At 42.1% G+C, this 12041-nt stretch overlaps 1 protein-coding gene across 1 annotated transcript; it reads left to right on the top strand.

The window, feature by feature from the left end:
* Positions 1–315: 315 nt before the first annotated feature.
* Positions 316–11751, top strand: LOC140481967 (secreted phosphoprotein 24-like). The gene is made up of 6 exons (XM_072578738.1): positions 316–835; positions 1032–1135; positions 5228–5356; positions 7861–8142; positions 10280–10324; positions 10456–11751. Exons 1-6 carry the CDS (start codon positions 784–786, stop codon positions 10483–10485), a joined length of 642 nt encoding a protein of 213 aa, XP_072434839.1. The 5' UTR covers positions 316–783; the 3' UTR covers positions 10486–11751.
* Positions 11752–12041: the final 290 nt, after the last annotated feature.

A 12041-nucleotide genomic window follows, 5' to 3' on the forward strand; every position in this document is an offset into this window, starting at 1 on the left:
CTTGAAGATAGCCTTGTATCTGGTGAGAGACTGGTCAGCAGATGGAGTTGCTCTGCGTCACAGCCCTGTACTTTAGTGGAGTAACAGCCATTCCACCTAAAATCTAGACAACACAAAGTCATAGGCATTCCTATTATCCTCACAAGCCAAGAGTGGAAATTGGGAAATGGAGAGACAACGTAAAAGGATCTTGGGATGATTCATAACAGAAAGAATGCGTTTCTTCCAAAACCAGCTGGATTATTTAAACGGTCTGAGCTCCTGCCCAAAACCTTTCCACTATTCACATCACTCACTAAATGAGATCATGTGGCAGGCGAGAGCAGTAGAGTTGGAGGAAAGTATTTAACTTCAGGAGATGTTGTGACTGGGAAGCGAAAATCAAATGCAAAGAGCCCTCTTTTTTTTCTGACTGAAAAGGCAACTTGAACGAAGAAACTAAAATCATTTAAAGCCTGAATTAGAATGAAACGTGATTGAAGTTCATACTCCTGTTACTCCCACGTTTGGCGAGGCAATTCTCTGGACTGAAAGTTTAGCAACTGAATGTTCCATTCTTAGAACTGCACATCTGGCTATAATGGAAGAAACCTTAATCATATTACAGCCACTTGTCAGCAGCTTCCCCTGCCCAGGACCAAACTGAGTAAATATGAGTCAGTGTTTGATTGTGGTGGAGGCACAGGATATAAAGACTGAACGCAGCAAGGAAAGGGCAGAGCAAGAGAGAGAAGCAGCTCCTTTACTCTGAGAAAGCAGCCAGCTGATCACACAAGAGGCAGAATGAAAGCCTTCCTCCTCGCCATTGCTGCAGTGCAGATTCTCCACTGCTCAGGTAGGTCCCAGAGAGAACGGCTCCTCATCAACCAACGAGTTATTGCCAATGAGGTTCACTCCCTCAGATATCACCGAGGTGGAAAAATAATTCGCTGAAGAGTTCAAAACGTGGCACTTCAGTTATTAATGACTTGTTTAGTCGGAAACTGAGCAGCAACAGGATATTTTACACAATTTTCTTTTCCCCTTCATAGGAGTACCAAACCCCGAGGACGCTCTGCGGGCAGCTGTTATGAAGCTGAATGAAATAAGTGAAATCAGTCATCTTTGCCGTAGCATCAGCAGCACAGTGACAGATGTAAGTGTGTGCTGGTCTCAGTCTGTTCCACTCTGTAAACTCGACAGGAATATTACTGAGTGCAGTTCCATCCGGATTATTAAACAAATGCAGACCGTTACATGACACTTAGACTGATGGCGATCGCAGTTCGGGGGTTTATAGCGTAATTCAAAGTTCAATTTTGAAATCGAAGTCGGGAAATGAGATTAACCCTTGCGAGTGAGACTGAAATTGCTCGCAAGCTTAATGTTTGATCATCACTGGTTTCTAGCTTTTACTTTTTAACATTCTGCAAATAAATAGGGATTAGAGGTTGAAGTTTTAAATCCCTCTGATTGATGGATCCCTGAAGTCTAGTTGATCACACCCGGATCCCACACTGTTACCCTACTTCCGGAGGCTCGTCCTCAGCTTCCCGCAGGTGGGAGGTTCATTAATGCAAAGTTTCTCGAACGAATGGACTCCCTGGGCAGATTGTAACACCCCGCTGCTATTCAAGTCATCTTTCCCTGAGCATCTCAGAGTCTCCATTGGAATATTGTGGCATACTGTCCTCAGCAGGCTACCGCCTCCTGAAAAGAGCACACACACACACATATCCCAACTCAAAGACAACAATGTGCATTCCATTACACCCAATCCCTGCCCTATCACATCCAACCCTCTCCCATCACACTCAACCTACACCCCCATTATACCCAGTCCCCACCCCATCACCGTCCACTCATACAACCAACCAACTACAACTGCCAATTCCCAATCTCCCAAACACCACCCCCCTCACCAATTGCAACCTCTTAATTACAATCTGCATTATCACTATTCACTCCATCTCTATTAATCCCTTCATGACCATGGAGCAAACTGTTTTCTGACTGAGGTGACCTTTGGAAGGTCTAATGCAGGTGAGGTGGGGGCAGAGTATTCAGTTTGAAGATAGAATGGGTACCCCAATTCGAGGAGTCCATTGGTCACTCCTCCCAATCAGCAATGTGATGCAGCAAGCAGCTGAGGTACCATAAAGAGCCTGTTCAGCCCTAAGATTCTGATATGATATTTAGATATGTTGAGATATTTAGGACAGATAATTAAATCTTAGGTCACAATGGCATATTTTAAGACAGCACCTTAAACATAAAAACAATGGTGTATAGAGGCAGGAATTGGCCATTTAACCCTTTGATTCTGGATTAGTGGTGCTGGAAGAGCACAGCAGTTCAGGCAGCATCCAAGTGGGATGCTGCCTGAACTGCTGTGCTCTTCCAGCCCCACTAATCCATAATCTGGTTTCCAGCATCTGCAGTCATTGTTTTTACCTCATTTAACCCTTCGAGCCTGCTTCACCATTCAATATAATTATGGTTGACCACCCAACTCAGTACCCTGTTCCCTTTTGCTCTCCAAATTGAGCCCTTTATCGCTAAGGACTACACCTATTTTCTTCTTAATGCATTCAATAATTTGGCCTCAACCACTTTCTGTGACAGAGAAAGGCTCACCATTCACCAATGAAGATATTTCTCATCCTTGCAGTCCCAAATGACCTATTAGTATCCTTAGACTGTGACCCCTGGTTCTGGACAACCTGGTCATCATGTGCATCCTTTCTGTGTTTGTCTGTCTAGTCCTGTCAGAATTACACAGGTTTTTATAAGATTCCCTCTCATGCTTCTGAAGAATAGTTCATATAGGACTAACCAATCCCAGTCTCTCTTCATACATTCCATCCCAAGAATCAGTCTGGTAATTTTTTGTTGCACTTCTTCTATAGCCAGGACATCCTTCTTCAGATAAAGAGATCAAAACTGCACACAACGTTCCAGATGTAGTCTCACAAGCCCCTGAACAATTGCAGCAAATCATCCTTGCCTCTGTATTTGAATCCTCTGTGTATGAAAGTCAACTTTGCCTTCTCCATCGCCTGCTGCATGCTTCTTTCAGCAACAAGTTCACAAGGACACCCAGATCTCACTGCATGTCCCCCTTTCCAAATCGTCCTAAGAAAGGGAAGAGAGATAAAGAGATAGAGAGGATTAAGAGAATTCCATAATTTAGGACTCAGGAAGCTTAAGGGGCTGCTGCCAATGTGGGAGTTCATGAAAACAGAATTAGATATCATGGAGGGTTACAGGGTTGGAAGAGATTGCAGAGATAGAGACCTGGATGAATTTGAAAACAAGGATGACAATTAAAAACTTACTTCACTAATGTAGGTCAGTAAGCACAGAATGATGGGTGAATGCACCAGGGGTGGTAGAATTTGAGATGAACTCAAAGTTTATAGTGTGCGGCTGCTAGGACACAGCATTAGAAATAGCCAAGCCTAGAGATAACAATGGCATGAGTGAAGATTCAGTATGGCAAACACAACATGCACATATTGTAATATTATTAAGACCTCGATGAGAATTCAAGCAGAAGGATACTGTTCTACATTGTACACCACCTCTCAACATTCATAAGGACGTAATAAACTGAAGCAGAAGTGGGCTATTCAGCCTGTCAAGCCTGCTCCACAATTCTAGCTCATGGCTGATCAACTTCAACACTATTTTCATGCACTACCCACATAGTCTTTGATATTTTTACTTTGTTGAAATTTATTGGTCTAGGCTGTGAGCATATTGAACAGCTGAGGTGCCACAATCCTCTTGGGCAGAGAATTCTGGAAATTTACCACTCTCTGGATGCAAAAATTCTTCCTCATGGTCAGCTAATTTGCCACAGTTCAGTTCTCAGTATGTATAGCTTTAACAGATTTTTAATAATGTACACTATGTGTCAGTCATATTGTACTTCAGTGACCCAAGGGCAGTAGAGCTGGGAATCTGTCCAAATGACTCCTGGCCAGAGCAATGAGCTGGGTGAGGATCCTCTGTTGTTGCCTGCCATGATAGTTTTTTGAGAGCACCAACGCTCACCATGAATCACCTGAAGGAAATCCATCAACAAGGCCCTAACGTAACCATTCATCTGATGGAGAACCAGTTATTCAGGGAGCAGGAAACCTCCCATGTTGCAGGAATGACATAGGAGGCTAGGAGCTGGAGTAGGCCGTTCAGCCCCTTGAGTCTGCTCCCCTAGTCTGAATCATGGCTGATCATCTACTTCACACACATACTTTTGCACAATCCTTGGAGCCCTTGTTACCCAAAAATTATTCTAAACTCTAGAGAATTCAGGCCCTGTCTCTTCAATCTGTCCTCAAAGGAGAATCCACCATACCAGGCATCTGTCTGCAGATCATCCACTGCACTGCCTCAACGGTAAGAGCCTAGATTAGAGTGGTGCTGGAAAAGCACAGCACAGCAGTTCAGGCGCATCCAAGGAGCAGTAAAATCATGGTGAGAGTGTACTTCCTTGGTTAAGGGGCCCAGAATTGTACACAATACTGCTGGTTCAGTCTTACCAGTCTTCTGTACAACTGAAGCACTTGCAATAAAGGCTAACACACTGCATACTCTCTCAACTGCTTGCTGCACCTACATGTCAGCTTTCAGTGATTTACGAACAAGTCACCTTAGCACATCAACATTGCCCAATCTCTCACCATTTAGGAAATACTCTGAGTCTCCCTCCCACCTACAAAATTGGATAGCCTCACACTCATCCATATTACATTCCATCTGCTATATATTCCAACTCAGTCTGCTTGAAGCCTCTTTGAATCCTCCATACATCTCACATTCCCATACCTTGTAATAATCTGCAAACTTGGAAATATTACAATTGGTTCCCACGTCTAAATCATTGATACAAATTGATGAAAAGTTGGTAGGATCTGAGCACTGATCCTTGTGGCATCTTACTTGTCACAGCCTGCCAACCTGAGGATAATCCATTTATCCTTGCTGTCTGCCTGTTAACCAATCCTCAGTCCGTGCTGTTATATTGCCCCATTCCATGGCATTTTGATTTTGTTTATTAATCTCATGTGTGTGACTTTTTCCAAAGTCTTCCAGAATTATGCCAGATCCACTTGTTCCCTTTATTGACATTATCAGTATTTATCTGTATAAGTATATATTTATACCATTAACTGATCAATCTCAGAGCATAATCAATTACATTTCTTGAGGGCATGTAACTAACATCTATTCCTTCATCTAGCTTTCTCCCACAGGAAAGTTCTCCTACAATGTGGACTTAGCATTTTCCGTGAAAGAAACCGTCTGCTCCAAAAATTCTGGGCTGGAGTTTGATGATTCTAGCTGCAGTTTCCGGCCCACAAAGATTGCTGTAAGTACTGAGCTCATGACAGACAAACATTTTTGCCTTCATTTCTTCACTGCCCCTGCTAACATGAGTGGATTGCTTTGAAATATACACCAAAACGATGACAAACACCAAACGATGATAAACAGACGTTTATTTTTTAAACCAGAGGGTCATATGGGTTCACTTTCCAAGATCAGCAGCATATTTTCTTCATTATAGAGTAAATAAATGGTCTCATTCAGTGGAGCCTTGTCACACCAAAGTCAGGGCTGTTATATAGTGTTCAGCTCCGTGTGAAGTTGCGTTGGCTGTTCTGAGCACTGTGACCAAGACGTATTCAGAATTTGAAATGGTTATCTGTTGCCTCCTACAGAGGGCTTCTATTTCTCCAAAGTGTGTGGGTTACAGTTAATGAAGGGAGGCAACTGCAAACAAACTTATCCTCTTTGGGTGTTCTGGCAAGGCAGAAGAATGTTCCTTTCAGAAATAACGCCATTTACTGTTGATGGTGTATTTCAATGCTCAGAGTTAACAGGAGTTGTACTTTGTGAATTCTTTGAGTTGTTAAGCATGTGGGACAATTCTTATGAATTTGAATCTATTCTATTTCTCATATTTGGGCTTTGTCTGCACATTACTGAAAATTATGGCTCATTATTCTATTTCACGACAAGGTTAAACATCCATGCAATAGATGCAGTTTCAACACCAAGAGGCCACATTAGGTAGCATTATGGGTGCCATGAATCTATGTTTTGTTCTCACTGATGTAGTTTTCATGGGAAAATCTCCAATTTTGTTCTAATGTCAATATTTTTACTCATTTTTCTGGCGCTGTAAAAATAGAACGCATCACTGAAGAGCACTGGAGGACTGATCCAGTTAACTCTTTCCTGGCTTTCATTTATGTCAGTGATGTTGTTGGGGCTTAGACCCACTCTGGGACTCTTGATAATTGCCGACACCAATGAATCAATAGCCAGAAGACAGCAGAGAAGTCAACAGAGCTCTGCAAGACCAGAAGAGTATGACAGTTCATGTTGAGGGGTCAAATGTTATGTATGGAATGTCAGAGCACCCTCACCCTCACACCTCTATGTGTACACTGGAAGGCACCAATTTTCAATTTTTATTCCAACAATTTCTGAGTAGAACTGAAATAAGTGGAGGAACAACACAAGGCAGGGAACCTCCCTATCCTCCTTTCCCAGTATCTCCTCTCCAAGTTATTCATCTACTGATGTCCATCATTTGCTAATGATCACTGGAAGCGAGGGAAATATTTTTAAGGGAAAATTGTCAATTGAGGCCCTGGTGTGTTAGAGACAAACTTTGAGGAACAGCAAAGCCGCAGCAGAATCACACTGTGCAACAAATCTCCAAAGTCTGGTGTTGCAGGTTTGGTAATCCTGACCTCTCCCCTCCCAAAAGACAGTCTGGTCAATGCACAGCAGGATGATATCAGTAGCTTGGAGGCCAGATATTTGCCCAGGGTCAGGTTAGCATCTTTGTGCTAACAGGGAGTCTCAGGTCAGCATGAAAACAGAGAGTGGAATTAAATGCTATGGAAGCATGGGAGTGGTGAGGGGATTGTGGGGTGGGATGGGGTGTGGTGGGGCAGTACGATGATAAAGTGGTCAGCACTGCAGCCTCACAGCACCAGGAAGCCAGCTTCAATTCCAACTTTGGGTGACTGTCTGCGTGGAGTTTGCATATTCTTCCCGTGTTCTGTCCGAGTTTCCTCTGGGTGCTCCGGTCCAAAGACGTGCAGGTTAGGTGGATTGGCCATGTTAAATTGCCTGTCAACTTCCCAACTTTCCCCAGGAAGATTCGGAATATTCAACTGAAACCTCATAAGAGGCCTCCCTTGCAGGTATGGTAAAATGATGTAGGCAGGCGACCCTGGTAGACCTGCCCTCCAGCGAGAGTCAGAGACTATCTTCAGCTCAGACACCCTGTGATCTATGGTGGCAAGTACCAACTCCACAGGAGGACTCCCCACTGCCCTCCAAACTTAGCACCCCACTGTGGCTCATCTGACCAACTCCAGTTCTCCAGCCAATGGACAGGCTGAACACTGTGAGTAATGAATCTAACACAAACATGCTGAAAGCAATGGGAGAAGAGAAGACCCATTCTGTCAATCCTAATCATGAAGCTTCACAAAGTGCTAGATAGCAATTCCCTGACACAGCCTGAAAATTATGCTAACTGGAAAATGTATGAACTGGAGTAAAACTCAGGGCACTTAAGGAGAGGGAAATCTCAAACGTTGTTCTTTGTACCTTCCCATTGGCTTTCTCCACTGAGTTTTGCTCCTGACTCCTGCAACTTGATTTCACAACAATGTCTTAGAAATCCAAGAGAAAGTCATTGTCATTTTGCAAAGTACCAGTGCAAATCAAGGACCATTAGCTCAGAATCTGTTTCTCAAGGTCGTATCGATGCAGCAGCAGATATGAAGTTTCAGGATTTGGAAACCACAACAGCAGTGCTCACCCCTAATGTGGCTTTTGTTTCTGCAGGAGACAGCTACATGCAGGAGTCGTGTTAAATACTTAGCTGATGAGGTACTCGATGTTGATGTCGAATGTCATGGGTTCAAAAGGGCCAAGGGTAACAGAGACTCACCGGAGAGGCTGAGGAGTGAAAGTGATATATACAGAGGTAACAGAGAGCATAGTGACATTTCTCAAGGAGGGAAACCTCACAGCAAACCCACGAAAGGCAGAAAAGGCCACAGAAAACCATCAGCAAGAGTCAGTCATAATGGAGGATCATCGGAATTAACCAACAGCAGTGAAGAGGTAAGCTGTCAATCTTCAGAAGTTTTTTTCTTTAATCAAGTGATCTTGGTCTGTTGTTCTCCCACCACCATAAGTACAACAAAAGTGAAGGGCATTACATTGGAGAACAAATAAAAGTGGTGCCCAGATCCAAAATGGTGCCCAGATCCCACCCCTCCATTCCATAATATTTTCTGATATTGTGTTCTGTGAAGCTTTATCAAAGACTTTCCCAAAATCTGTACATACTCCATAGTCCAATTCCCCCATCTAACACACATGTTAGATTTTCAAAGAATTCTATGCAGTTAACCAAGCACAGCTGATGCTATTGACATCTCTGTTTACTATTCCTAACTCTTTCCCTTTGTTTAAGGAGATGATAATTTCATGATGAGTGCAAAGTGTTTTTTTAAATTTAAATGTTGGCGTGATTTGGTGCATTTGCTGTGTGGTCTATTTTCCAGTTCCTGTGCAATTGTTAAATGGAACTCACAATGGCTACGTATTAGTTTATAGTGTGAGCAATGGATTGAATTGGGGAGAAATTACACTCAGAAACCTGTAGTGGTGAGCAGACTGCCTGCCCCTAACAGCTAATATTCATGGGGAAGCCTCAGTGTTCCAGTCATGAGCTGAAATATAACACGCATTTCAGACACCTCCGTCCCTTTTCACATTTGCCACTGCAATTTAGAAATACCAACAGACTATATCATTCTTTCACATTCTGCGTGTGTTGGGAATAGGCTCAGATTAATCAATCAGAGGATCTTAAAGATTTGCTGCAGACATACTGGCAACACAGTAAAATCACCATATGCTGATTTCTGCCAAATGAGGATGAACATGAATTATCCTCCTGGCCAAAAAATGCTGTGCACCAACTATTCATAAGGCAAAACCTCCTCCCCTGAATTTCCTCTTCTTCCCTTTCAGTCTGATCTTACAGCTCAGCTGCATAGAGGATCATCTATTTCACCCTCATTCCTCCCCACCCACCCCCATAACTCTCAAGCCCTCAGCTGGTGCTGCCTAGGTGCTGGCTCAGTATCCAAAGTTGTCTATTCTCTACAGATGTGGCACAACTCTCAAAATGACACAGGCCTCACAGCGAGGATTACAGTTTAGTCTGCACCACCTTTTATCTGTCCACTCGAAATACAAGTTGGTCCCAATATGTTTGTTGCTCAACGCTAACGCAAAAGCAACGATAGTGGGAGGCTAAAGCAAACGAACCCATATAACAACAACCTATATCAAAGCAGGGAAGATAGAAGGAGCATTTTTAGAAAAGGAGTTCCAGAACATATGACCTTCACAGATGAAGGAACTGCTGAAACTAAGTAGTGACCAAAATAAGGAAAATGGAAGAAGTCAAAATTGGAGAACAGATATCTCAGAGAGTTGCGAAGATGGTGGAGTTTATAGAGGAAGGAAGGGAGGGGTCGAGGCCATCATCATTAAGAATTTGCACAATGTTCCATCACCACAAGTTCAAAGCCAATGTTTCAGGGGAGCAAAGCTAAACTGGAAAATTCCCCGATAGAAATGACTTGCTACATCATTCTGAATGGATGACTAATACAAGTACGGTGTTCCCACTGTCATCTCTAGGACTTGTAACAGTTAAAAAACGTGCTTGCAGAGAACTGGCCTTTCGAAACACTAAGCCATCGCAGGCCATATTATTCCAGTTCATTGATCTGGCAAATACACCATATGCTAGTTTCTAATCATGTTGTAATCACCTCAAGTGCTACAAACCTCCAAGATATCTGTTGTGCATTCCCAGTTTTAATCACTTGAGCATTTGCAGCTGTCCTTTCAGTTGCCTCAGCCTTAAGCTTTTGAATTCCTTCCCTAACCCTCTCGATTTGTCACACAACTTCTGGTCACTTACCTTACTATTTCCTTAGGTGTCTTGGTGTCATGCTTTGTTGTACCATGAATGAACTTTGGGACTTTCATTAGTAGAAATACAACTGTTGTGTTCTATACAATCATTCACCTAGACACTGAGTTACAATCACATATCTGTAATAGAGGAAATTTACTCTCAAACTATGCTAAGTTATTTGTATCTTTTGTTTGGAAATTATTTTAAAGTTTGAGAAAAGTGGTTCCCTGTGCTAAATATTTTAATATTTCAATGCAGCTGAAAATGTCATCAAGGGAATCATGGATGGAGGAATCTCTAAATGTGAGTATAAGCTCAGACTTTGGATCAGAGAATTATCTCTCAATAATGACTATCAACAACAATAAAACTTTGAACTTAGACCGAACTCAGTCCATCTGAAAATGAACATTTCTTCATTCTGTTAATTCCAGGAATATGATGATTCAAGATCTCGACACTAATCCAAGATGAATCGACTGAAAAGCTTGGTGTGAACACAAGACAACCTCATTCCGATTAAAGAAGATGTTTTCATATATTGTTCATATATAAGGAAAAACATGTTATGACAACAAAAGTTTTCTGTACTTTGTGTATGTCCTCATCTGTGTATTGTCTTTCATGTTAATGCTCATATGATGAGCAGCAAGGTAAATGTTCCCTGGCACTCTTCAAACTGATGTTACTTTTCACTTCACTAGTAAAATAGGAATTCTAGTGCAGAGAGTGAGCAACCTGCCTGTCACACTTAATGCCTGATTCCCTCAGTCTAGGTCTTTAGCTACAAAAGAACAGGAGTGGGGAGAAAGACAATTGAAATGGAAACTTCACACTTTATTTCCCCATTATGGAAATTTGAAAATCCCTGCTCTTTTACCAATGTCTTGGTGGAAGTGAATTGTGAGATTAGGGCCCTTGTACCATGGGTGGAAGTTGAACAAGGATTTTGGTTGTACCTTGTCTTATTGGAAGCATTCCTCCTGAAATTGGTATTACGTGCCAGTCAAGCCTGCTGTGCAAATTGTCTCAGTCTCCAGATTTATAGAGAGGGAATGTATCAGAACAGAAAATACATAGAAGGTCTGGAAATGCATGAAAAGTAAAAAGGCAATAGTTTTCAGCCTAAGTGGTCTTTAGAAGTTTCTATAGGCAAGCAGCTCAGAAAAGAACATATAAAAGAACAAGAACCCTCTTTTCCAATGAGTATCATGTGAGAGCTAATGTGGCATTACCAAAAAGTTCACAAAATGATCCTTGCTGTGGAAAGTCCAGTCACTGTAGCCTCAACACAGCAGCCATTGGAAGCAAAGGTTCAGTGAAAAAATGTGGAAGGAATGGGTGGTGATCTTTGTTCAATGCCCTGTTATTTGTTTATGCTGCTCTTCGGTTGTCTTCTTCAGATGCTTATTTAGGATTGGACCCCTTTATTCTATCTCCACATGAGGTGAGACTTCAGATGATTTACTTCTCCACATCAGCTGTGCACACTGTTCCACTGTCAACTGGCCCAGTGCAGTGTGAGTGTGTGACCGAGAGTTAGTCAATTACTACCACCCATCATTTAGGGAAAAATAATGCATTGAGACCCGTTAAATAACTGTTAAGGAGAGTGCTTCCTGTTTGGCTCTTATTGAATTGTTCTGATCACATCTATGTTTTTTGTAAGCAGTTCTACACTGTTTAATTGAAAGTTGATCAATAAATTGATGACTTTATTGCTCGTATAATACACGGCCCAGTTTCTGTCATCTCAGATCACATCAGTGACATTAGTTTTTCTGTAGCCATTTTCTCTTATTGTGAACCAGAATCATATAATCAATCACTATTGGCATTTATTAATTTTGCTTTAACCATGTTCATTGCTCAATATGAATAGCTGGACTGAATCCATGTGACCAAGCCTCTCAGTCATTAATTAGTGGTATCATGCACTCTCTCAATTACTTCTGGGATACACCAAGGACCTAAATGAATTCGTGAGTAATTCCAAAGATATCAAACACTTAACCCAATA

This window comes from Chiloscyllium punctatum, chromosome 10 (genome assembly GCF_047496795.1).
Source record: "Chiloscyllium punctatum isolate Juve2018m chromosome 10, sChiPun1.3, whole genome shotgun sequence".
NCBI lineage: Eukaryota > Metazoa > Chordata > Chondrichthyes > Orectolobiformes > Hemiscylliidae > Chiloscyllium > Chiloscyllium punctatum.

What these genes read in the sequence shown, in the direction of transcription:
- LOC140481967 (XM_072578738.1), top strand. Translation starts at nt 784, where the DNA reads ATGAAAGCCTTCCTCCTCGCCATTGCTGCAGTGCAGATTCTCCACTGC. An exon ending in GCAGATTCTCCACTGCTCAG is followed by an intron (nt 836 to 1,031) that starts GTAGGTCCCAGA and finishes TCCCCTTCATAG; the next exon opens with GAGTACCAAACCCCGAGGAC. An exon ending in TAACCAACAGCAGTGAAGAG is followed by an intron (nt 8,143 to 10,279) that starts GTAAGCTGTCAA and finishes ATTTCAATGCAG; the next exon opens with CTGAAAATGTCATCAAGGGA.